The following is a 23,486-nucleotide window of genomic DNA, read 5'->3' as shown; positions in this document are numbered from 1 at the left end:
ACATTTAATTAATTGACATAATTTATTTTCGAAATTCAAGATGAGCAGATTGAGCAATAAGTGACTTGATATCAAAGAAGGAAATGAAACTACTTGAAAGTGCATTGTGTAATTCAAACAACTTCTACTTAAATAGCACCTTCAAAACAGCAAACAAGTTAAAGGCACTTCACTGGAGTAAAATTAGAAGGAAAAGTTTTGGATTGTGGAGATGTTGAAGCAATGTGACCTAGACTGCAGTGATAATGGACCGTGTGATCCAGACTGCAGTGATATTGAACTATGTGATCCAAGTTGTAGTCAATTGATCTGTTATTTAATCATCCAGCGAAAAACATGGCAACTATTTAAGGATTGTTTTCCAATTTGAAAGCAGTTTGTATGTAATATGAAAAAAGTGTGCTCCTGAAACAAAAGCACAGGTACTTGTAATTTGAAAGCTGTTTTAAAAATACAATTTTGATTCAAACATTGAAAAATGCAGGGAATGGTAATGAGTACCGTATTTTTATTTTAAAACAAACATTATTTACAGATTGCTGAGTGAACAGGAAGACAAACAGAGAGAGGATGCTTTGCACTTAGATGATGACTGTAGCAAGAAAAAAGGTTGCTGCAAATGAAAATGAACAAAGGTCCATTCGCCACTGTCACGAGAGCTGAGAGAAAATGGGTAACTTGAATAAACTGACGGCTTTACTAGACATTCCTGAGCTATAGGAATGTGCCCTTAGTGTTTTACCATGTTTGCCTTTAGAACCATTTTTGCCTTTGAACATAGATGTATTTTTGTCATTGCTATGTGTTGTGCTGCTGTGTCCCATTTGTTACACCAATTTCTACTTTGTGCAGCACACTGGCAAAAAAGCCGATAACAGATTTCATATCGCATTCCTTTAGAATCAACGTGGATGTATATTGCAATGAGATAATAGAATTGATAATGTATTCCTGTGCTTGATATGTGAAGTAGCATTTAGCAATGAATGAACCAGTTTCTGTTGTATATGGCAGACATATTTTCAATGTTCAAATTATTTGATGGTGTCAAGCAATCCTGTGGCAAGAGATGAGTTTACAAAAACATTAACCTGCTCCACAAATGGTAGTCTTGACTTGTACATCATTCACTGATTTGTTTTTCACAGTATAATAGTATACAAGCAGCCTCCATTAATGATGCCTATAGTATATCAATAGGGTCAAGTATGCAGCCAAGTAGAATATACCTTTTAAAAGAGACAATATTTCTAGTGACTGAAACTGCATAGAATTAACAATGTGAAATATTTATTAATCTCACCTTGAAGTCTTTGGAGACTCCAGAACACTGCCATATGAGCTCCCACCAACATTAATTGTCAATTACCTTGTCCATGTAATGGCCATTCTGTTTGTTGAAATTGAATTTATAGGCAAGGTTAGTGTTCCATCCCATGTAGCTCTAAGAAACCTGGACCTTTTTAAAATTACTTATTAAAAATGCTGTACCAAAGATAATTTAAATAGGGATAAAAATCAACCTGAACAGTTCCAGCAGCAGGTCAATATCCTTTTCTTTTAAAAAAATTACACTTTCCTGAAGGTGTCTCACAATATCAGTATTGAATATTCAATTATCCTCATGAACAAGTGTCACTTCCGAATGAAAGCAACCCAGGTTTGACAGTGGTTGTAATTTAAAGACAACTGGTCCATCAGAGTGAATATTAAATATTGCTAAGAGAAACAGGATGTCAATGCTTTTCGCCTTGCATTTGTCAAAACCAATTCCAACAATGTCAAATTTCAAATGATCAGAACAATCTATCCCCTCAGAGTAATTACTATGAAAGGCAAAATGGTCATTGCATATGGACAGAATTGGTGATGCCACGTTACCACAACACAGCCGGCTTTGCCAAAATGTGTTTGCGCAAGTATGTACTGTGGAGTCTTTTAAATTATGTTTGCCGTGATGACTTTTCCCTTCAATTAAAAATATGGTTTCCCGCTCTGTGACAAGGACACCCGTTACATTGCCAGAGCATTTTCAGAGATTTTACAATGATTTCCAAGCCTTTCGGGGGTTTTCCCCCTTTTGAGATCAGATTGCACATAGATTTTGATCAAAAATCAATCTGACCAGAGATGACTCTCAAATGAGCACACCACAGTATGAAGTTGACCCATTTCCAATTAGTATTTACAGCAAATGGGACATTGCAAAATGTTTTAGTAAAATCAGGAAAATATTTCTTTGCACAAACCAACTTTCTCAGAACTTCTATCAAAGTTCTAAATATTATATTGAAACATTTTTAAGAATGATCAAAGCAGGAGGTGTTGATTTCAGTGAGCAACTCAGGTGTTGAACTCTGTTCCAGGCAACTGATGTTTCAATACCAAACTGTGTTTGAGTGGGCTATAGTGCTGTGCCACCTAGTGGTGGCATTCACAATACATGTGGCTCAATCTTACAGACAAAATCCATGATCAGACTGCAAGTTGAATCTGATTGAACAAAGCATTGAAATAGAGAAAGCTATGGGTTCCCCATGTTCCTAGGTAATTCAAATATGGAACAAAGCTTGAATATTTTTCCTCTGCTTTGCAGGGTCCCTGCTTATATTAGTATGTTATTTCTAGCAAATATAAATTAACTATAATATGAGCCTGACATGATCTTAAATTGGTTGTTAATACAGCTGTTGGTGCACAATTAGGATTGTTCAGTAAGTGCTGTCCAATCACATTTAACAATAAATGTTTTGGTTTGGGTTTTGCAACTGTGAACTGTCTGAGTATGGTCTGTACTCTGCCTATTATGGACAACCAAAGAAACGCTGTATGATTTGATCAGTAAATGACTGAAAATTGTGCCCCACATATTTTGTTTTGTGCCAGCAACAAATTTCACACATGATGCTACTCAATTGGATGGGTAGAAAGAACACTTTTCTGGACTGACTGCAGCATCTTGCCAGTAGGAAAACACCATTTATTTAGCCAATGCGTAGTAACAGTGTGGAACTACTTCCTTGATCTATTGCTCAAATTTGATATAGCACTTTTCAGGATTGAAAGTTTTTAGCCTATTTGCAAGTTTTTGTGATACTCAACAAGTCATGATCTGATCAGGACAGCCATTGTCTTGCAAGATAGCTTTCCGCTCTATTTCAGCATGAAGCTTGCAAGAAGAACAAATGGCTGGGACACTATACATGAGACTGATGAACTAGACAATCTTGTAGCACATGGAGCTATAAAACTTCCCAGATACAAGTAGTTCTGCTATAAAGTGTTTTGTCAGTGCGACTTGCCTATACCATGATTGACGAATTGTGGATGTTGTTCGGATAACATGAACTTTATACTGAATGGGTATAGTGATTTTCTGTTAGTGACCTTCCACAGTGCAATTTTCTATAATGAGGTTGCAGAAGAACACAACTGTTGCGTTATGGCAGAATGACCTGTACATAATCACCAGTGAAGCCAGACAGTAGTGGAAGCTTGTGCCTGCCTTGAATGATGAGCTGGGAGAGCCTATAATTCTGTGCTTTTCTCAATGGCAATGCCTTGGTCAAATGGAAGTGACTTGCTAACCAGGTAACACCCATTCATCCTTGCATTTGTCCTGATCAGTGCAAAATGAAAATGTTTAGCAACATATCTCGCTTTTCAGCAAACTTCAAGATTGTGCTATCACACTGCATGCTCAATATTGTTGGTGCTATGAACTGCTTTTATTATTGTTTGTGTTATTAATTACCCTGCAGCAGCGTGTGCCATGATGTCACATACAAAAGCTTACTGATTTTACCTGCATGCAGACAGGCTATAAACATTTCATGTCCTTTACATTATCCAAAGTTTAATGAAAAATAGCAGGTGTTAATCCAACAACTCTATAGATGACAAAATGCTTCACAACCAACTGTAGATGCTGTAAATTTGAAACCAGAATATGATGGGAATTCAGTTCTGGCAGCATCGTGGCAAGAGAAAAAGTTAACTTTAAATACCCAACAATTTTTCATTTAAAAACTGTAACTTTGTTCTTCTCTCCACATAGATGCTGCCTGACTGCCGAGTGTTTCTAGTATTTCCATTTTCATGTTTTACATGTGCCATTTCATGTCAGAAATATGTCTCTGTATTTTAATAGAAATAAACTGTCATTGTGTCGTAATAGTATCCATTTATGTTGACATTTAGTTGAGAAACATTTGATCTTGTATAATTTCAGATGCCTTTAGTTTTGGTAGTTGATGTACCAGAGTTCATCGTTCATGCAAGACAGAACTTGCATTTGTATAGCACCTTATCACATTCTGGAGACATCCCAAAGCACTACCCAATCAGTGAATTCTTTTTGTTAAGTGGGCAAACGTGTATAATGTGGGATGCCAATTTTTATGACTAGGAAGTTTTTATTTTTACTTTTTTAAATCAAGATTGTACCATGCCAGTAGTAATTCATTGCTTTTGTTAGAACCCTCTCAACAGGAAATTAAAGAAATGTTTTGTTTTAGAAGTCTTAAGGACATTTTGCATTCTTTCCCAGCATTATTGAAACTGCATAATAAATAATGCACTCCAATTGTTTATTTTGCTGATTGAAAAGGCTGAATTATTAAATATTTTCTGCCCTGTGACCTGAAACCATTGACTCCTAATGAGGCATAATTCAATTTAAAAGACAAATCATGCTGGGAGAGCTGGTATTTATTGACCATTTCTAGCTATGCTGGGAAAATGGTGGGTTGTTGTCTTGAACCACTGCCATAATGTGGTGAGAGTTCTTCCACAATATTGTCTGTTTTTCAGCATAACACTTCGATTCAACTGAGTGCCTTGCTGGGCACTTAAGACAGCAAAATGCTCTAGGTTAGTATGCAACTGGAAGCTCATAGACCAAACTGGATGGGGACAGTATGTTAACTGAAGGATACGAGGGGTCCTGAAAGAACGAGTTGGTATTTCACAACAAATTCAAAACTTTATGGCCACTTTTACTGATTCAAGATTTTTTGTAAGCTCCATTCACTGCCAGCAACACCAACTGATTGATTGCTGTGTTGGAATTTTTCTATTTTGTTTGCAGCTATAGGTCATGTTTATCAGCTAGTACAATTCTTAGTGGGTTAGAGGTTTTTGAGTTTAAATTCCAAGCCAGCACTGGAACCCCTAACCTAGGCAGGTACTTAAGTGCAATAAACTGGGGGTTTGTATTTATAAAGTTATGGATTAAACACAAGCAACTCTGGCCTGTTCTCATTGAACTTAAAGATTCCATTGCTCTGTTTGAAGAGCTTCATATCCTAATTATTTCCTAATCGACATAGCTAAATATTGATTACACGATTCAAATTAATTTCATCTGCTATTTGAATTTATTGTGAAGTAGGTCCTGGTGTGACAAGGCTCAATTAAATCTAAGTTCTTTTTATTGTATCATGGTACTATACTAGTTTGAACAGTATTAAAAATGTTTTCAATGGATTCTTGTTTATTCAATTTGTATATGGGAAAATGATCATAAAAACTATTTTACTTTAAAACTATAACATAATAAAGGGCATTAATTAAAAACATACTGTCTTGAAACTGCTTTAAATCAGTAAAACTGAACAGAGGTGAATGAACTTCAGAGGATCTCACTTCAAATAATTTCGAATTTAACTTTTGTTCCGCAGTTTATTTCAGCCCAATTTTCCCTTAGTTCAGTTTAGCATGCAGATGTGCATATACCTCTACAAATTAGTAGAAATCAAGGTTATAAATGTGTTTAAAAAAAAACTAGTGAAACTCTTACTGCTTTACAGTGACAGAACAGATCAATTTACTTTACCACTGGAATTCTGGATTTTAACAGTTTTACTGGTCTATTTCTCTCCACGACAATTTTTGCTAATCTGCTTTCAATAGAACTGTAACATTTTTTGTATGTATCCTTTAACAAATGACTCGTTGGGCACTGGAGAGGAAAAGTTATCTAGAATTCCAGCTCCTGATCATTGTCTTGGGATTCCTGCTGGAACAAGTAAGCACAGACATGGTAAATAAGACTGTGGGGTTTTGGAGCAGAATTAGGCCATTTAGCTCATCAAGTCTGCTCGGCCATTCGATTATGGCAGATATGTTTATCAATTCCATTCTGCTGCTTTCTCCCCCTAACCAATCAAGAACCTATTATCTCTGTCTTAAATCAATGACATGGTCATGGTCTCCATAGCATTGTGTGAAATACGTTCACCCTCTAGTTGAAGAAATTCCTCCTCCTCCTCCTCAATTCTAAAGGGTCATCCCTTCACCTGAGTCCTAGTCTCTCCTACAATAATTAGATTCTATTACCTACAGTGTGGAAACAGGCCCTTTGCCCCAACCAGTCCACAATGACCCTCTGAAGAGCAACCCACCCAGACCCATCTCCCTCTGACTAATACACCTAACACTACGGGCAATTTAGCATGGCCAATTCACCTGACCTGCACATCTTTGGAGTATGGGAGGAAACTGGAGCACCCGGAGGAAACCCACGCAAACACAGGGAGAATGTACAAATTTCACACAGACAGTCACCCGAGGCTGGAATCGAACCTGGGACCCTGGTGTTGTGAGGCAGCAGTGCTAACCACTGAGCCACCGTTACCTCCACATTTACTGTGTTCAGACCTCTCAGTATTCTGTAAATTTGAATGAGATCCCCATATCTTTCTAAACTCCACTAAGTTCATACCTAGGGTCCTTGAATGACAAGCTCTTCATCCCCTGGATCATTCTTTAAACTTCCTCTGAAATCTCTAAGGCCAGTACATCCTTCCTTAGGGACAGGGCCCAAAAACTGCTCATAATAGTCCCAATGCAGTCTGACCAGAGCCTTCTACAGCTTCAGCAGTACATGCCTGCTCTACTGTTCTAGCCCTCTCAAAACTAGTTTTTAGTATACAACCAGCATTTAGAATAAGTTTCTTGAGAATAATACAGAACCCCACAAAATCCCAAAAAAATGACTTGCTAACACAAGTTGGAGAAGAACTTCTAGATTTATCAACAAGTACACTGTTGTCCAGCTGTAGCACGATGATAAGGATGGGGATGAAGACAAGTGAGATTCTCCTCCCTCCATGCTAGCTCCCCAAAGGACGCTATTAAAAATCAGATGATTTTTATAAAAAATTTATTTTCACATACATTATATCCTTTCCACATTACATACAATGGATCTAGAACACAATTCCTATCGCAAGATTTCAACAGTCACGCATGGAAACAAACCCAATGTTAGATAATACCATATGATCACGGGTCTATCAGGACTCAGTGACAGTGCTTACAGAATGCAATTCTTTCATTTCACTGAGACAGAGGTGAAGAATATGTATGCTGTCAGGCCAGAGCTGGAGCAATCTCAATTGTGTTGATCCTGAGAACAGTCTGAGGTTGCACAATAACTGTAAAAGAATAATAAGGTATGGTTCCACTCAAATGAAGCCTGGTGATAGTAGATTAGATTAGATTACATTACAGTGAGGAAACAGGCCCTTCTGCCCACAAGTCCACACCGACCCGCCGAAGCGCAACCCACCCATACCCCTACATTTACCCCTTACCTAACACTACGGGCAATTTAGCATGGTCAATTCACCTGACCTGCACATCTTTGGACTGTGGGAGGAAACCGGAGCACCCGGAGGAAACTCACGCAGACACGGGGAGAACGTGCAAACTCCACACAGACAGTCGCCTGAGGCAGGAGTTGAACCCGGGTCTCTGGCGCTGTGAGGCAACAGTGCTAACCACTGTGCCACCGTGCCGCCCACAAAGTAGTGGAAAACTTAAAATCTCTGGAAAGACTTGTATACATACACAACACACATTTTGTACACAGATACAAGTTAACATTCTGCATCAAGAATTAGGATTGTAGTGTCAAGACCAAGAAGAGCAAAGAAAACTTGAAAGTTAGAGAATGTGACGATGCTTCCCCTTTAACAAGGTCACTTGGTCCTTTTGAGAGGTGTTGTAAAGGCTGAGGTGCTACAAATTCTGAACTGGCTACTTTAATAATGGCTAACAGATGCTAAGAGAAAGGGGAGTGGATAGTTCTCCCAGTTCAGGATTTTTTTTTAGTTTTGGGTTAGTTTTTGGCTGGGTTTTCAAAGAAACAGCTCCATACTGATCCCCTCTCTCTTCTTGAAGTACCTGTGTTTGAATTTATCTTTTTGCCAAGGGGTGTGTTTATGGGATGTTGCAGGAAATCTGAACGGCTCTTTATTAAGTTGCATTCTCGTGTCAGTTGGGTTTTCGAATAGTGATGTTAGTCTAAATTTGGTTTTGTTTAAAACTGAGGCATTTGTTCAGCTGCATCGATCCTGGAATATTCACCTTACATCTGCTTAAAACAACTGGAAAAGTTAGGTTATGAGCCACCAGCCTAGTCCATAAAGAAAAATACATCAAACAAGGGAATACAGTGAGTGAGGAAATCTTGACTTACTCTTTGTTCTGCGGTAACGCTTTCTCCGTTTGAATCTGAAGTTTATTTTAGGCCAAGATTCTGTCTTCTCAATGACAGTTGCTTCCACTCGTACAAGGTCTCGCCTAAGAAGATCAAATTGTATTAAACAGCATCTTGTGTAATGTGATATGTCCCCTGCACTTAAGAAGTGAAATACATCAGATTTTGGACCACGATATGACTCATGAAATCTGAATATTGTGATTAGTTCTTTGAACTAACCAGCAGCCCTAAGCATTTTGAGCCACAGAGAACTTTGTCTATATTTACAGGGTTGAAGGAGGAAGTAACCATGTATGTAAAGTCTTCAGTACTATTACTTGATGAGCAAAAGTCACATTCAAGTCTGATTGTTGTAGAAATTTCATAGGTATTGCTATCACTTTTTATGGCAAATATGTCCAATAGTAAAGCCTTGAGGTGAATCAAAATATGGAATAACATTACAATTCAGAATATTTTTCTGCTACTGATGCAGTCATAAAATGTAAACTTTTTGCCTCTAATGGGCAGAATATTGCCAGTCCCACTGGTATGGGTTTCAAGGCAGCACTGACAGGAATTTGAGAAATATGCATCAGTTCACTGACCTGACACATTCCTGCCACTGGCAAACTTGCCAGAGGTGGGTTATCACCTGCAGAGGCTCTCCAGCTCTCAGCAGCAGCTAGCCTATCTGGATAGATTATTACCCATGTCTAGGCTGACTGGGCATGCCTGTGGAACCTTCTCAGTGGCAGAAGGGCCACCTCACTGAGGATCAAATCTGGCAAATGCCTACAGGTGGTGGGCCCCAACTTCTTCAGCCAGCCATCTTGTGAAAGTGTTTCTCCTTTTCATGAGTGGCCTCACAGTTGCAGTCACAATTTTGTTTAATTGAATTTACCTTGCCTTAAAGGGGACCTCAAGGTGGAGCTGCTCTTCTCTTCTCCCAGAGGCACTGGCTATCATCTCTGGCAGTGGGTCTACAGACTCAGACAGCTGCTAAGCATTTTAATTGGAGAGTGGACCCTCCCTGAACAAGTTTGCAGATGAGTACTCTTAACTCAGTGGGATTAGGGCCTGGAAATGGTTCATCATCCAAGGATTCAAACACATCCACTGGACAGAGTTTTATTCTCTGCTTGTAAGTGAATTACTTATCAGAGAAACAGATCTCAACTACAAGGCAAAGATTAGCTGTGAGTTGAGTTTCCCAAATAAGCCAACAATAGCATCAGCATGAGTACAGAGTTGCGAGAAAATATTTGATCTGCTCTTTTACATGCAGAAGAGGAAAATGCCTTTTGGGGACTTAGGGAGAAAACAATTGCAATGTTGAATAAAGTTATTTTACAACAATTTCTACATAATCAAACTATTTAATTTACTTAGCTCTTGCAGACAGTCAAAAGCCAAAAGATACTTTCTGCATGGTAGTTGCATAAGTAGTTGTAATTTAGCGTATTAGTGAATCTTGTTAATTTTTATAAGCGAAATCTTACCCAAGAAGTGGTCGACCGATTAGCGTGAAGTCATTCCCACCAACCAGCAGAACCTACAAAAATATACACACACATATTTTTTTAAAAAAACTGAATAATCTCAACAACACCCTGATAATGCATCTGGTCTTATGGTAATAAGATTAAGATCAGATTTCCAAGGTAAAGATGAAGATACATATCTGATTGGATGAATGTATCCTGTTCCATAAGGTCACTTTCATTCCATACCTTCTCTAATCTGATCCTATCCCCGCAGTCTGCTTCAATGTGATTTTCTATCAAGATCAAGTCCTCATTGGTTACTTTCCATTGCCGACTAGCAAAGTGGACAACTGCAAACAATCTGCCATATGCTCCCATGGAAATCAGAGTTTTTACATTTTGTACAACTTCTGCAAAAAGAGAAAGTTAACTGATAAAACTAACTTATTGGCACCATAGTTTGTAGGTATTGCTTCAGAAATCTTCTCAATATTTGTCAAACGATAGCAATCTCATGCTAACTTTGGAAACTCTTCATATCAAATTATATCTAATGCTGCTACGGCAGACTTGTTAATAAGAAATGTCAAGTGTTTTATATGTATCATAAATGCTACAGAGGGAGAATATTTCAGATTATACATTATGTGATACATATTCCACTAAGTTGCATAATTACAATTGTTACCTATGTGATGGTTTGCCTCTTCTGCAGGATCTGGCAATTTGACTTCAGGCCAGGGTGGCTTTGACAATGATGTTACTGCTTCTTTTCTGTTAGATTTAATTTAAAATAAAAAACACTAGTAAATTTAATTAACACATTCTCTCTTATAAATACCACAAATATGAAATTCATGTACTAAGCTACAATACTAGAGCTTTCAAAATGATTTTTCAGTTAAGACAAATGCCATTCAAAGCCATTTTGTGAGGTACAAATCAATCTTGCAATTAAATCAAGACACACCTTCCTTCTGGAGGAAGGTAAATGCTCTACGCACTAGCATTAAACTTACATGGTTCAGTCCTGTCGTCTCAATAATTTGAAGAGATTGCAATCACTGTGTTACTATGTATGGTTAAAAGAAATTTTTTATAACCTGAAGATGAGAGAGACCATATTTACTACTGTTAAAGTCAATTTTGCTTAAAACTTGATCCTAGTTTTCAGAGTTCACACCATGTTAATTATTTATTATTTACTGATGATGACTACAGTTCATTCATTTAAAAGAGTGCATGAGAAGCTTTTGCTATTTCCATCAAGTCTAGAGATGATCTCCCTGCCAACTGACAAGACTAATGATATGAACTGTCTTTGGAAAAGGAGAAAGTGAGGACTGCAGATGCTGGAGATCAGAGCTGAAAATGTGTTGCTGGAAAAGCGCAGCAGGTCAGGCAGCAGCCAAGGAGCAGGAAATCGACGTTTCGGGCATGAGCCCTTCTTCAGGAAACTGTCTTTGGAAAAGACTAACAAGTATGCAGCTCAGTTTAAAATTAAAGTTGTAGCACGCATTGAGAATATTAATTGTTGTGTAACAGCAATAGAGTTTAATATTTGTGGGGAAAATAGTTAGAGACTAAACAAAATTATCAATGAATTTAAAGATGCCAAGAACAAAAGCACCAGTAAAGGACAATCGAGCAAGTGGCTACAACTGGAGATAAAAGTGGCAAAGTGCTTCAGCAAAACCATTATCATCAGCTATAGAATCAACAGAATCAAAATCTTCAAAAATTAGACAGTAATCCAGACCTCAAGGAGATGTAGCACAAGATTCATTAAAAGGCAGGATTTAGTTCTTTATCAGAAAACAAAAAAAGTCACAAGTGTGCCAACAAAATGGTAAAATTCCATCATCTTGTCAACTGACATCAAGAATGCTTAACCATTGTAGAAATGGATGAAATACCAATAAACTTTGATATGCCAGCATACGTGACTGTTATCGAGATTGGTGACAAAGAACAATGTTGTAAAGGCAACTGGCCCCAAGATGTTCTAGTTCACAACTGTCCTATCCTGTATGGCAGATAACACAAAATTAAAGTTGATGATGACATGGTTTATTGGGAATATCACTGGACTAAGGAACCCAAAGACCTAAGATAAGATAATGTGGGCTGAGTTCAAATTACACCATAGCAGCGCATTGAACTCAAATCCCACTAATTAAAATTATATCTGGAATGGAAAGCTTGTCTCAGTTATGGTGACTATGAAACAACTGTCAAAACAACCCAAATGATTTAGTAATGTCCTTCGGGGTAGTAAGTCTGCTATCTGTACCCAGACTGGTCTACATACAACTCCAGACCTACAGTTATGTGGTTAATCCTTAACTAAACTATGAAATAGCCGAGTAAGTCACTCAGTTCCTTAGCAATTAGGGAGGAACAACAAATACAAGGTTTGCCAGCTAAGTTCATATCTCATGAATGAATGAAGAAACATAAAATGCAAAACTCTCCCCAAAGAGAAATGTTAGAAAAGTGCTTTGTCATTATTTATGAGAAAGATGATGGCAAAGAAATGTTGAATTTGAGACCAGGAAAACCATATAAATGTTTGCTCTGCTGAGACATGCTCAGATCCCACCTTGTCAATGATTGTGATGTGAGATGTGGCATTTTTCCTGATGGGCTTACCATTGCTGTTTAGAATGTGTGCATACATAAAACTCTCAAAGACAGTATTTCAAAAATGTAGAGCAATTGGACAATGGAAATATTCACTCAGAGCAGAAATATGCAAGCACCCTCACCAGCAATGCTGTCTCAACAGGTGATGGATGTGTTGAATGAACTTAATCCCAATATTGCCAAAAGAAATATTTCTAAAATGTGGAACATGAAAACCCTTGACAGTATCGGTACTTGTAGATTATTTGTAGAATCATGATGACAAAGTTATTGATATTACTGATAATGAAGAGGAAGAGAAAAGATTCATGTGATGATCTTATACAGGTAGGCTGTTGGGATGAACTGCTGATAAATTCAAATGGTGATCAATGTGAAATACTGAAGTCATTTTATTTTGTTGTAAAGTGTTGAATTAAATGTACTTAGCTCAATGTTATAAAGTAAATAAATAATACAAGAATGAGTTCTTTAGTGTTGTTGCTTTTTTCTTTATACAATTATGGTGGTCTTTCTGGATCTTTTCACCATCTTTTCAGGCCAACCTTTTGGCCTGCAAACTTCTCAAGTAGTAAAGTGCAACTGCTTGTGTTACCAGACACTATTGGGAACTTTATTTTTGCACTGTTCTCCTTTGAAGAACTGATATTGACTAGGAATTTGTTAAACAACAAATCACATCATAACTCTTGCTGTTTTGTGTGGCAGTTAGATGAGATCTCCTTAACGGCATGACTGAAGGATTAATAAGATGACTGCTCAACGTGAATGGCAAATACGCATTATGTCTGTGGCCTAGTGATGATGATATGCAGTATTTTCCAGTTGTGACCACTGACTCCACTGCTGTCATGGTGATCTTCGATGTTGACTTACTGATTCACTGACCGTGATCATTTTGTCTGTGACCCCACCTCTGTTAAGGTTCATGCATTAATAATATTATAAGTGTTCTCCAAACACTTCACAGACTGGAGGTGTCAGTAAACGTGTTTCCCAAACAAAACAAAGGAAAAATCAATTCCAAACCAGAGATGAAATCACAAAGCTTGAATAGTTCTCCCAAGCACAGAAATAAGTGACAGCCATAAATTACATTGTCAGTAGGTGGCTTTGGACCCACATGTGCCAGGCCTCTTTGCCATAACTAGATGTTGCAAATAAATTGATGCTTCATTTTATAGTGCTATGTGGAGGTGCCTTGGAATGGTCATTACAATAAATATGCTATATTAAAACAATTGATGTTTTTGTCATAGCCAATTTTGTAATGCACAAGAGGAGAAATTGGTTTTACAATGGGATGAGTTGGTAATCAGATGATCCAGAGTGGAATGATGATTTTTATTATGCATCAAGCTATGGTCTAAAGTGGATTTCCTGGAATGGTGGTGGAAGAAGATTGTTTTATAAATGGCAGCTGAAGTAACAATTACCTTGGTTGAAGTACACCGCTTTGAGAATGCTGATGTCTTGCCACAGACGACAACAAAGACACTGCAAACAGAGAATACTATTTGTTCGACATTGTACAAATTGGTTTTGCTATCATATGCTTTCCTTCTAATGTGAATTGACTATAACCCGAAGAATTTAAATCATTATTTGTAGAATGCGAACTTTCTTTACCTGTGCTGGCTATAATGTGATTCTGGTTCCATTGGTTTAAATGGCGATGCTATTATGTGATTTTTAGATTAGATCAGATTAGATTCCCTACAGTGTGGAAACAGGCCCTTTGGTCCAATAAGTCCACACCGACCCGCCAAAGAGTAAACCACCCAGACTCATTTCCCTACATTTACCCCTGACTAATGCAACTAAGAATATGAGCAATTTAGCATGGCCAATTCACCTGATTTGCACATCTTTTGAAATGTGGGAGGAAACTGGAGCACCCAGAGGAAACTCACGCAGACACAGGGAGACTCTGTCTGTGTGGAGTTTGCACAGTCGCCTGAGGCTGAAATCAAAATCTGGTCCCTGGCGCTGTGAGGCAGTAGTGCTAACCACTGAGCCACTGTGCCGCCCTTCTTATAACATAGTTGCATTTCCATGCAATCTTATCGCATTATATCAGATCATGCTGTATGCTCATAACATATCCATAAATATAAATCAAACTGCTAATTTTGCAAATAATTTAAAACCACACTTTTTTTTAAATGTAACATGTTCTGTTCTCATTGCCTTTTGGAAGCATTTACACAAAAAAATTATTAATATTTTTAGGCCCTTCTTTGTTCAAATCCAAATATATACGGTGCCTCATTCAGTCGAATTAAATGTTCAAAGTTTTTTGTTCCTCAAATAAAACAATTTTATTCAGCTGTTTCACTGTTTCTCACTGCCCCCTCATCTAAGGACAAAGCATGGAGGGAATATCTCCCCCTACTTACACTACTGAGTTATTATTTAATGTACATAGTTACATACAGAACACAACCTCAGTTATCTGAACTGAAAATGTGTTGCTGGAAAAGTGCAGCACGTCAGGCAGCATCCAAGGAACAGGAGAATCGATGTTTCGAGCATGAGCCCTTCTTCAGGAATGAGGAAAGTGTGTCCAGCAGGTTAAGATAAAAAGTAGGGAGGAGGGACTTGGGGGGAGGGGCCTTGGAAATGCGATAGGTGGAAGGAGGTCAAGGTGAGGGCGGAGATGTCAGGAAGGCGGTGCTGAGTTCGAGGGATTTGACTGAGACAAGTTGGGGGAGGGGAAATGAGGAAACTGGAGAAATCTGAGTTCATCCCTTGTGGTTGGAGGGTTCCTAGGCAGAAGATGAGGCGCTCTTCCTCCAAATGTCGTGTTGCTATGGTCTGGCGATGGAGGAGTCCAAGGACTTGCATGTCCTTGGTGGAGTGGGAGGGGGAGTTGAAGTGTTGAGCCATGGGGTGGTTCGGTTGGTTGGTCCGGGTGTCCCAGAGGTGTTCTCTGAAATGTTCTGCAAGTAGGCGGCCTGTCTCCCCAATATAGAGGAGGCCATATCGGGTGCAGTGGATGCAATAAATGATGTGTGTGGAGCAGGTGAATTTGTGGCGGATATGGAAGGATCCCTTGGGGCCTTGGAGGGAAGTAAGGGGGGAGGTGTGGGCGCAAGTTTTGCATTTCTTGCGGTTGCAGGGGAAGGTGCCGGGAGTGGAGTTGGGTTGGTGGGGGGTGTGGACCTGACGAGGGAGTCACGGAGGGAGTGGTCTTTTCGGAACGCTGATAGGGGAGGGGAGGGAAATATATCCCTGGTGGTGGCGTCCGTTTGGAGGTGGCGGAAATGACGACGGATGATACGATGTATGTGGAGGTTGGTGGGGTGGTAGTTAAGGACCAGTGGGGCTTTGTCCTGGTGGCAATTGGAGGGGCGGGGTTCAAGGGCAGAGGAGCAGGAAGTGGAGGAGATGCGGTGGAGGGCATTGTTGATCACGTCTGGGGGGAATCTGCGGTCTTTGAAGGAGGCCATCTGGGTTGTACGGCATCCTAGGCAGAAGATGAGGCGCTCTTCCTCCAACCATCATGTTGCTATGGTCTGGCGATTGAGGAGTCCAAGGACCTGCATGTCATTGGTGGAGTGGGAGGGGGAGTTGAAGTGTTGAGCCATGGGGTGGTTGGATTGGTTGGTCCGGGTGTCCCAGAGGTGTTCTCTGAAACGTTCATATCCGCCACAAATTCACCTGCACCTCCACACACACCATTTATTGCATCCGCTGCACCCGATCTGACCTCCTCTATATTGGGGAGACAGGCCGCCTCCTTGCCTGACCTGCTGCGCTTTTCCAGCAACACATTTTCAGCTCTGATCTCCAGCATCTGCAGTCCTCACTTTCTCCTCAGTTATCTGAACATCAATTATCTGAATTTCGGATTATCTGACTAAGATCTCAAGGTCCCATAAATACTTCCTTTGTTTAAGATCAGATCAGTTATCTGATCAAAATACTTCCTGCCCGTCTTGTTCGGATAATCGAGGTGGTTTTGTATTTCACTAACCATTAAGTACTAAAATTCTGCATTTTGTGTAACACTGGCTATTTTACAAAAAACATTTGAACTCAGTTATGAAATTGAAGGTGTGTACTGTACCTTTAAGAGCATGTGAAAGCTGGCAAGCACCTGCCATGTCACAGAGTGTGCTTGAAAATTTAAAGCTGTAACATTTTGGCTGTAACCTAGATACCAGTTGCTTTCACAGCAGTTTGAAATTAACCAGTTTAAATTATGATCCAAAATACTGAAATCCAATCAAATTTGAATTTTACTGTTTTGACAACATCAAACCAATGAGATGATCCGATGTTTGGGGTATAAAAAAGCAGGCATTTTGGACAGTCAGCCAGAAAGAGCACCACCTACCAGGGTCAGACAGACTGCTTGCAAACACATTCTATCAATGGTACTGTTTTCATATGAAAGGTCTGTACAGCAGAAGACCGAAGACGACCCAGGGAGATCTACAAAGAGTAAAGATTGATACCGGAGATGACAGCCAGTGTCAGGTTTAGAAAATTGAGCTGCTGTAAATTTAATAGGGACTTTATAGGATCAGTATATCGTTATAGAATGGGAGGTAACAAATCTTTGAGAAAAGAGGCTGAGAGTTGTAAATAGTTGTTGTTTAATGTTCGTTTTAGAGTTAAAGAATAAAATTGTTACTACTTCTTTAAATAGTGGAATTTAGGTTGTTCTCTGTCACCCGTACTTTAACAAATTACGAGACCAGGTGGGCTTTTCTGTGTGTTTGGTTTAATTAGCAGAAGGGTTTAACCACCGTGTCATAACAAATCCTCTGTTTTGGTCATAAAGAAATAGTGTGCAAAAAGGGAAGTTATGTCATGATTATAATATACTGATGAAGGACTCAGCTGGAGTATCATGTTCAACTCTGTGCTCCAAACTTTTGAATCTTACTGTTTTAACAACATCAAGCCAATGAGATGATCCAATGTTTGGGGTATAAAAAAGCAGGCATTTTGGACAGTTAGCCAGAAAGAGCACCACCTGCCTTGATCAGACAAGGAAAGGTTTTAAGGCTGAGGGGAGAGTGTGCAAGGCATTTACTAGAACAATACCAGGGAAGAGGAATTTCAGTTATTTGGATAGTCTGGAATTGGATTCTGGAATTGTTCTGCTTAAAACAGGGAAAGTTAAGATGAGATTTGATAGAGATGTTCAAAACCATGATTGGATATGGTGAAGTAAATAATGAGAAACTTCACAACGGCAGAATAGTGTGCATCCAAAGGGCACAAAATTAAAATGATTGACAGAAGAGTTCTAGGCAATGTATTTTTTAAAAAATGAGTTGAACTGTGGAACATTGCCTGAAAGGACAGTAGAAATATATCCAATAATATTCTAATCAGAACCAGATAAATACTTAAAATAAAATGCACAAGGCTATGGGAATAAAGCAGGTGAGTAAGATTAAATTGGATAATCTTATCAAAATACTGGCACGGGCACAACAGGCAAATGACTATCATTCTTTTTGATTATTAATATATTTCCACTCTATTACTGACCATTATGCTAAGTATAAACCCACAATTCAAGTTCAGGACATCAAACAAAGTGAACAATCACCACTGAATAGACTTGCCATTATAATTAGGAAAATAGCCATGCTTTGTGGAAAATATAATTGGTTTAAACATACTGTGTTCTCTCAACTAAGTAGTCACATCCAGAACTCTCCAGGGGAATGTTCTAAAGTAAAGAATATTAACCCAGTGTGGACATTATTAAACTGGAGAAGATTCAGAAGAGATTTACCAGAATGTTGCTGGGAATGGAGACTTTGAGTTATAAAGAGAACCGTGATAAGCTAGGACTTTTACCAAGGAGTTGGGAGGTCATGTTGCGGCTGTACAGGATATTAGTTAGGCCACTGTTGGAATATTGCATGCAATTCTGGTTTCCTTCCTATCAGAAAGATGTTGTGAAACTTGAAAGGGTTCAGAAAAGATTTACAAGGATGTTGCCAGGGTTGGAGGATTTGAGCTAACGGGAGAGGCTGAACAGGCTGGGGCTGTTTTCCCTGGAGTGTCAGAGGCTGAGGGATGACCTTATGGAGGTTTACAAAATTATGAGGGGCATGGATAGGATAAATAGACAAAATCTTTTCCCTGGGGTCTGGGAGTCCAGAACTAGAGGGCATAGGTTTAGGGTGAGAGGGGAAAGATATAAAAGAGACCTAAGGGGCAACTTTTTCACGCAGAGAGTGGTACGTGTATGGAATGAGCTGCCAGAGGATGTGGTGGAGACTGGTACAATTGCAACATTTAAGAGGCATTTGGATGGGTATATGAATAGGAAAGGTTTGGAGGGATATGGGCTGGGTGCTGGCAGGTGGGACTAGATTGAGTTGGGATATCTGGTCGACATGGACAAGTTGGACCGAAGGATCTGTTTCCATGCTGTACATCTCTATGACTCTATGACTGCTGCTTAAGAGGTTGACAGGTAACCATATAGCGGTGGATAAAATGAGGGTCATAGATAAGGTGAATAGCAGGTGTCTTTTCCCTCGAGTGGGGGATTTCAAGACTGGAGGCATTTGTTTTAAGGTGAGAGAAGAAATATTTTAAAAACACAAAGGGCATTTTCTTTTACAGTGGTTTATGTGTGGAATGAACTTCCAGAGGAAGTAGTGGATGCAGATAGAGTTACAATGTTTAAAATACATTTGGATAAGTGCAGAAATAAGGAATGTTTGGAGGGATATGGGCGAAGTGTAGGCATGTGAAACCAGCTTAGTTTGGAATTTTGGTCAGCATGGACTGGCTGGATCCGTGCTGTGTGACTGTGTGATGAAATCTCAAAAAAATGTTGATGGCAACTTCCTCTAATACAGAATTACTGTCATTTATGTTCTAGCAGGTGGTGAGCACGAATTTGGGGATTCTGTGTAGTGACTCTATAGCCCAGTAGTAATGTCCCAATTTCTGGCCTGAGTTCAAGTCCCACTTATGTTGGAGGTGTGTAATAACATCCCTGTCTGTAAGTACTGCTCACAGGCCTTTGGCACTGTGGTAGTGTCCCCACCTCTGAACCAGATCAATCTGTTTTCACATGTTTGAAAAGGTTGATTAAAATAACTAAGAACAGACGAACAATGGTGCTCAGGTTTGGAGATGCATGTTTTGACATGTCAGCTGTTGGTACAATTAAAAAGGTCAGATCCCAGAATAAAACTTAGTTTGGAGAATCACAGCATCTGCACCAGCTCTTCAAATAGGCATCATAAGCTAGAGCCAATCTCCTGACTTTTTTCCCCCATATGGGTTGCGCAATATTTCTATCCAAATAATCACCCAGCCAACTACTGTGTCCCCATAACCCAAAATTTATCATTGCTAATTCACCTTGCTTACACTACCCTGACAATTTACAGGTCAAGTTAGTATGGCCAATCGACCTAACCTGCACATTCTTGGGACTCTGGTAGGAAACTGAAGCACTTGATGAAAATCAATGCAGATTCTGGGAGAATGTTTAAACTCCACACAGTCACCCGAGGGTGGAATCAAACCTGGGTCCCTAGTGCTGTGAGGCAGCAGTGCTAACCGCTGAGCCATCATGCCACCCTCAGCCTCACAGAAGACACCCAGGGCCCAGCCAGCAGCCCTTGGTCCTGGAGTGTGATTGTAGATACTACAATACATCAAAGGAGGGGGATCGTCAGCTGGATGCTTTACTCCTGGAGGCTCTGCACCTAAATGCAGATAGCATTCAAAACAAACCGATGTAATGACAGCACAAATAGAAATAATTAAGCACGATCATATAGCCTCACAGAAACATGGATGTTGGATGACATCAAGTGGGACCTGAATATCAAAGGATACATAACATTTAGGAAGGACGGGAGCAAGGAAAATGTAGAAATAAGGCTCTGTTAATTAATTAGCACAATTGATAGGGATAACCCAAGATGAAGAAACCATGATGTAGAAGTGGTTTGGGTAGAGATGAGAAATGATAAGGCAAGAAGTCATTTGTTGGAGTTGTGCATAGGCCCCACCACAGAACCACATTGTAAGATTGAGTGAAAACAAAGAAATCGTGGGAACTTGTCAGAAAGGCAAGTTGGTAATCAGGATAAAATTAAATGTGCAAAGGCAGTGCAGATGCAGAGTTTGTGGAATATTTTCAGAATAGTTTTTTAAAACTGCAAATTCTGGAGCCATCCAGAGAACAGACTATAGTGAACCTGGGATTGTGAAGTTAGTTGGGATTAATTAATTACTTCATGGGAAGCCATACCCCTCCATCCAGACAGCAATGACCATAGTATGACTGCATTCTACACTCAGGGTGAGGGAGAGAAGAGGGGGATGCATGACTATAATTTTAAACTTAAAGAAGGGTAATTATGAGGTCACAAAAGTAGTGATAGCTAAAGTGTATTGGTAAATTAGGTTAAGAGATAGAGATGTTGGGGCAAACACATTAAGGGGATAGAATCAAAGAATCCCTACATAAAAGAGGCCATTCAGCCCAATGAGTCTACACCTACCCTCCCAATTAAAGCATACTTGAGAATACACACATATCAATCCTTGAGTGGGTGGGAAGCTGACTGCCATGTCATTCATTCAAAAAAATAAAATATTGCAGTACTTCCCAGACAATTGGACAATCGGTGAATAACTGGGAGATTGGATTATTCTAATGCTTCTGCTCTCATGAGCAAAATCTCACCTTCTAATTATACTCAGAGGCCTATCTCCTGCCAGCTCCAAAGGAGCAGATACTAATGACAAAACACTTCAACATGGCATTTACACCTTTTTTTGTATGTCCTCCAGCCATTCCCCTTCCTCTTAGAGTCATAGAGATGTTCATCATGGAAACAGACCCTTTGGTCCAACTCATCCATGCTCACCAGATACCCTAACTTAATCTAGTCCCATTTACTAGCACTTGGTCCATATCCGTCTAAACCCTTCCTATTCATATACCCGTCCAGATGCCTTTTAGATGTTGTAATTGTACCAGCCTCCACCACTTTCTCTGGCAGCTTATTCCATGCATGTACCACCCTCTTTGTGACAAGTTACCCCTTTGATCTCTTTTATATCTTTCCCTCCCACTCTAAACATATGCCCTCTAGTTCAGGACTCCCCCACCCCAGGGAAAGGACCTTGTCTGTTTAAAATGTATTTTTTAAGAAAACTTTTTACCAGCTCTACCTTGACCCGGCTGCACATTTGCAGTTTTAGCTTTTCCATGTTCTCAGACAGGCAGCTCACGCTCCACAGAAGACCCTCCAGCACCTTGGAAAAGCGAATTTTGAGAAGATTTGTAGCTCAGGTTGAGGTTCTGGATGTAGGTTCGCTCGCTGAGCTGGAAGGTTCATTTAATCACCATACATGATGTTACTTAGTATGGTGACAAAACATCCGAAAATGAACCTTCTGCTCAGCGAGCGAACCTACATCCAGAACCTCAACCTGAGCTACAGATCTCCTCAAAACTCGCTTTTCCAAGGTGCTGGAGGGTCTTCTGTGGAGCGTGAGCTGTCTGGCTGAGAACATGGAGGAATACCCTTTTGGCCTGGGTGTTTCCTCATGTCTTCAGCACAGCACCATCCATCAGAGAGAGAGAGAGTGTACAGTCACCTCCACAAACACTCAGCCAAGCCCTCGTCCAGGTTTTGCAACTTGGATGGATCTAAATGGCTCCTTGGGACATCCCAACTGCTTCCCACCCACTCCCGGTGTTTATTTAGGACAGGAGCACCCCCCACCCCAATACATAAGGCCTGGCTCTGACTCCCAGCACCCCACCTTCTGGGGTTGACCTGTCCTTTCCCCCCCCTACCCACAGCCCCATGACACGCCCGCCTGGTGTGTATGTGAGAGAGAGAGGGACGGCTCTTACCGGCGGCTCGGACTCGGCTCCAACTGCCGAGGAACCGCGCGCAGCTCGACGCCATCTCCCCGGCTCCGGGCGGAAGGGGAAAGTGGACGGACCGGAAGGTGGACGCGGGGGAGGAGAGAGAGCGGCGGACCGGATGTTGGAGGGTGGGGGCCTGGTAAGTGAGGCTGGGCTTTTAGGGGCAGGGGCAGGGGCGTGGGTACATGGGAATGTGTGGTACAGACTGTGTCTTATTGATGTGCTCCTCCTGAATGTACTGTCACCTCCTGTACTTCCATGGCACTCAGTTTTGTTCTGGGCACAGAAGGAGCCCATTCTCCTTGTCACCTCTTCCCCCATCCTAACTTCCCTCAAAGTGTAGCCCCTATTCTTTAAGTGCCCCTCACTTCCCTTCCCTTCTGGAAATATGGTTCCCAGCCTGTGTCACTCCGCCCCCCCCCCCCCCCCCCCCAAAAGGCAATAATTCGTTATGTTTCCTTTGCACCCCTTGTCCCAAACTCTTAAATCCGAGTTCTCAAGTCCTTGCTTTGGGAATAACTTTACTTGTTTACTTGGTTCTGTGGTCTGCCAGTTGTGCAGACTGTAACAACGCAGAGGCACCAGGTTTTTGAGTCCCAATATCTTAATGACCAACATGCCTACTGAAGAACCTGGATGGTCCCGGCCAGAACTAGAAGTCCAGTGACCCTCGCTGAAGGAAAGGAATCAAATCTAGCAGCATCTCTTGCAGAGAAATCTTCTCAGCGGGCAAACCTACATCCAAAACCTCAACCTAAGCTACAAACCTTCTCAAAACTCGCTAAGAGAAATCAGAGTTAATGTTTCTGGTCGAGTGACCCTTCCTCGGAAGCAAATCTGGCATTCTGTATCTTGTGACCAAGAAGGTCATCCTGCCCCACAACCAGAATGGTTTCTAAGTCTGTTAATCATATAAAGGCCCACAGTGGAAACTTAGGCCGATGAATAAAACATGATCCTTCAATTGCTGACAATG

The 23,486-nt window shown here is 40.3% G+C and overlaps 3 protein-coding genes across 4 annotated transcripts in view; 2 read left to right on the top strand and 1 right to left on the bottom strand.

Moving 5' to 3' along the window:
- LOC140493499 (EF-hand calcium-binding domain-containing protein 4B-like) overlaps positions 1-5,481 on the top strand; it is a 144,601-nt gene extending 139,120 nt beyond the window's left edge. For both annotated transcript variants that reach the window (XM_072591993.1, XM_072591992.1), the window contains exon 22: positions 536-5,481. In XM_072591993.1, coding sequence (XP_072448094.1) covers positions 536-623 — 88 coding nt within the window. In that variant the 3' untranslated portion in view covers positions 624-5,481. The remainder of the gene's footprint in view (positions 1-535) is intronic.
- A 1,667-nt stretch (positions 5,482-7,148) lies between these two features.
- On the bottom strand, positions 7,149-22,587 carry LOC140493498 (large ribosomal subunit protein bL21m-like). The gene is made up of 7 exons (XM_072591991.1): positions 22,496-22,587; positions 14,058-14,118; positions 10,664-10,749; positions 10,222-10,385; positions 9,991-10,043; positions 8,486-8,589; positions 7,149-7,439 (listed from the first exon to the last, which is right to left on the bottom strand). The coding sequence occupies exons 1-7, from the start codon at positions 22,548-22,550 to the stop codon at positions 7,375-7,377; spliced, it is 588 nt and encodes a 195-aa protein (XP_072448092.1). The 5' UTR covers positions 22,551-22,587; the 3' UTR covers positions 7,149-7,374.
- LOC140493497 (DNA-binding protein SMUBP-2-like) overlaps positions 22,521-23,486 on the top strand; it is an 80,062-nt gene continuing 79,096 nt past the window's right edge. The window contains exon 1 of the mRNA XM_072591990.1: positions 22,521-22,649. The gene's annotated coding sequence lies outside the window, so the exon portion shown is untranslated. The remainder of the gene's footprint in view (positions 22,650-23,486) is intronic.

The sequence above is a fragment of the Chiloscyllium punctatum genome, chromosome 22 (genome assembly GCF_047496795.1).
Source record: "Chiloscyllium punctatum isolate Juve2018m chromosome 22, sChiPun1.3, whole genome shotgun sequence".
Lineage (NCBI taxonomy): Eukaryota > Metazoa > Chordata > Chondrichthyes > Orectolobiformes > Hemiscylliidae > Chiloscyllium > Chiloscyllium punctatum.
This window is presented reverse-complemented; position numbering and strand designations above follow the sequence as displayed.

What these genes read in the sequence shown, in the direction of transcription:
- LOC140493498 (XM_072591991.1), bottom strand. Translation starts at nt 22,550, where the DNA reads ATGGCGTCGAGCTGCGCGCGGTTCCTCGGCAGTTGGAGCCGAGTCCGA. An exon ending in AGCGGTGTACTTCAACCAAG is followed by an intron (nt 10,750 to 14,057) that starts GTAATTGTTACT and finishes TAAATCTAACAG; the next exon opens with AAAAGAAGCAGTAACATCAT. An exon ending in ATCGGTCGACCACTTCTTGG is followed by an intron (nt 8,590 to 9,990) that starts GTAAGATTTCGC and finishes TGATCTTCTTAG; the next exon opens with GCGAGACCTTGTACGAGTGG.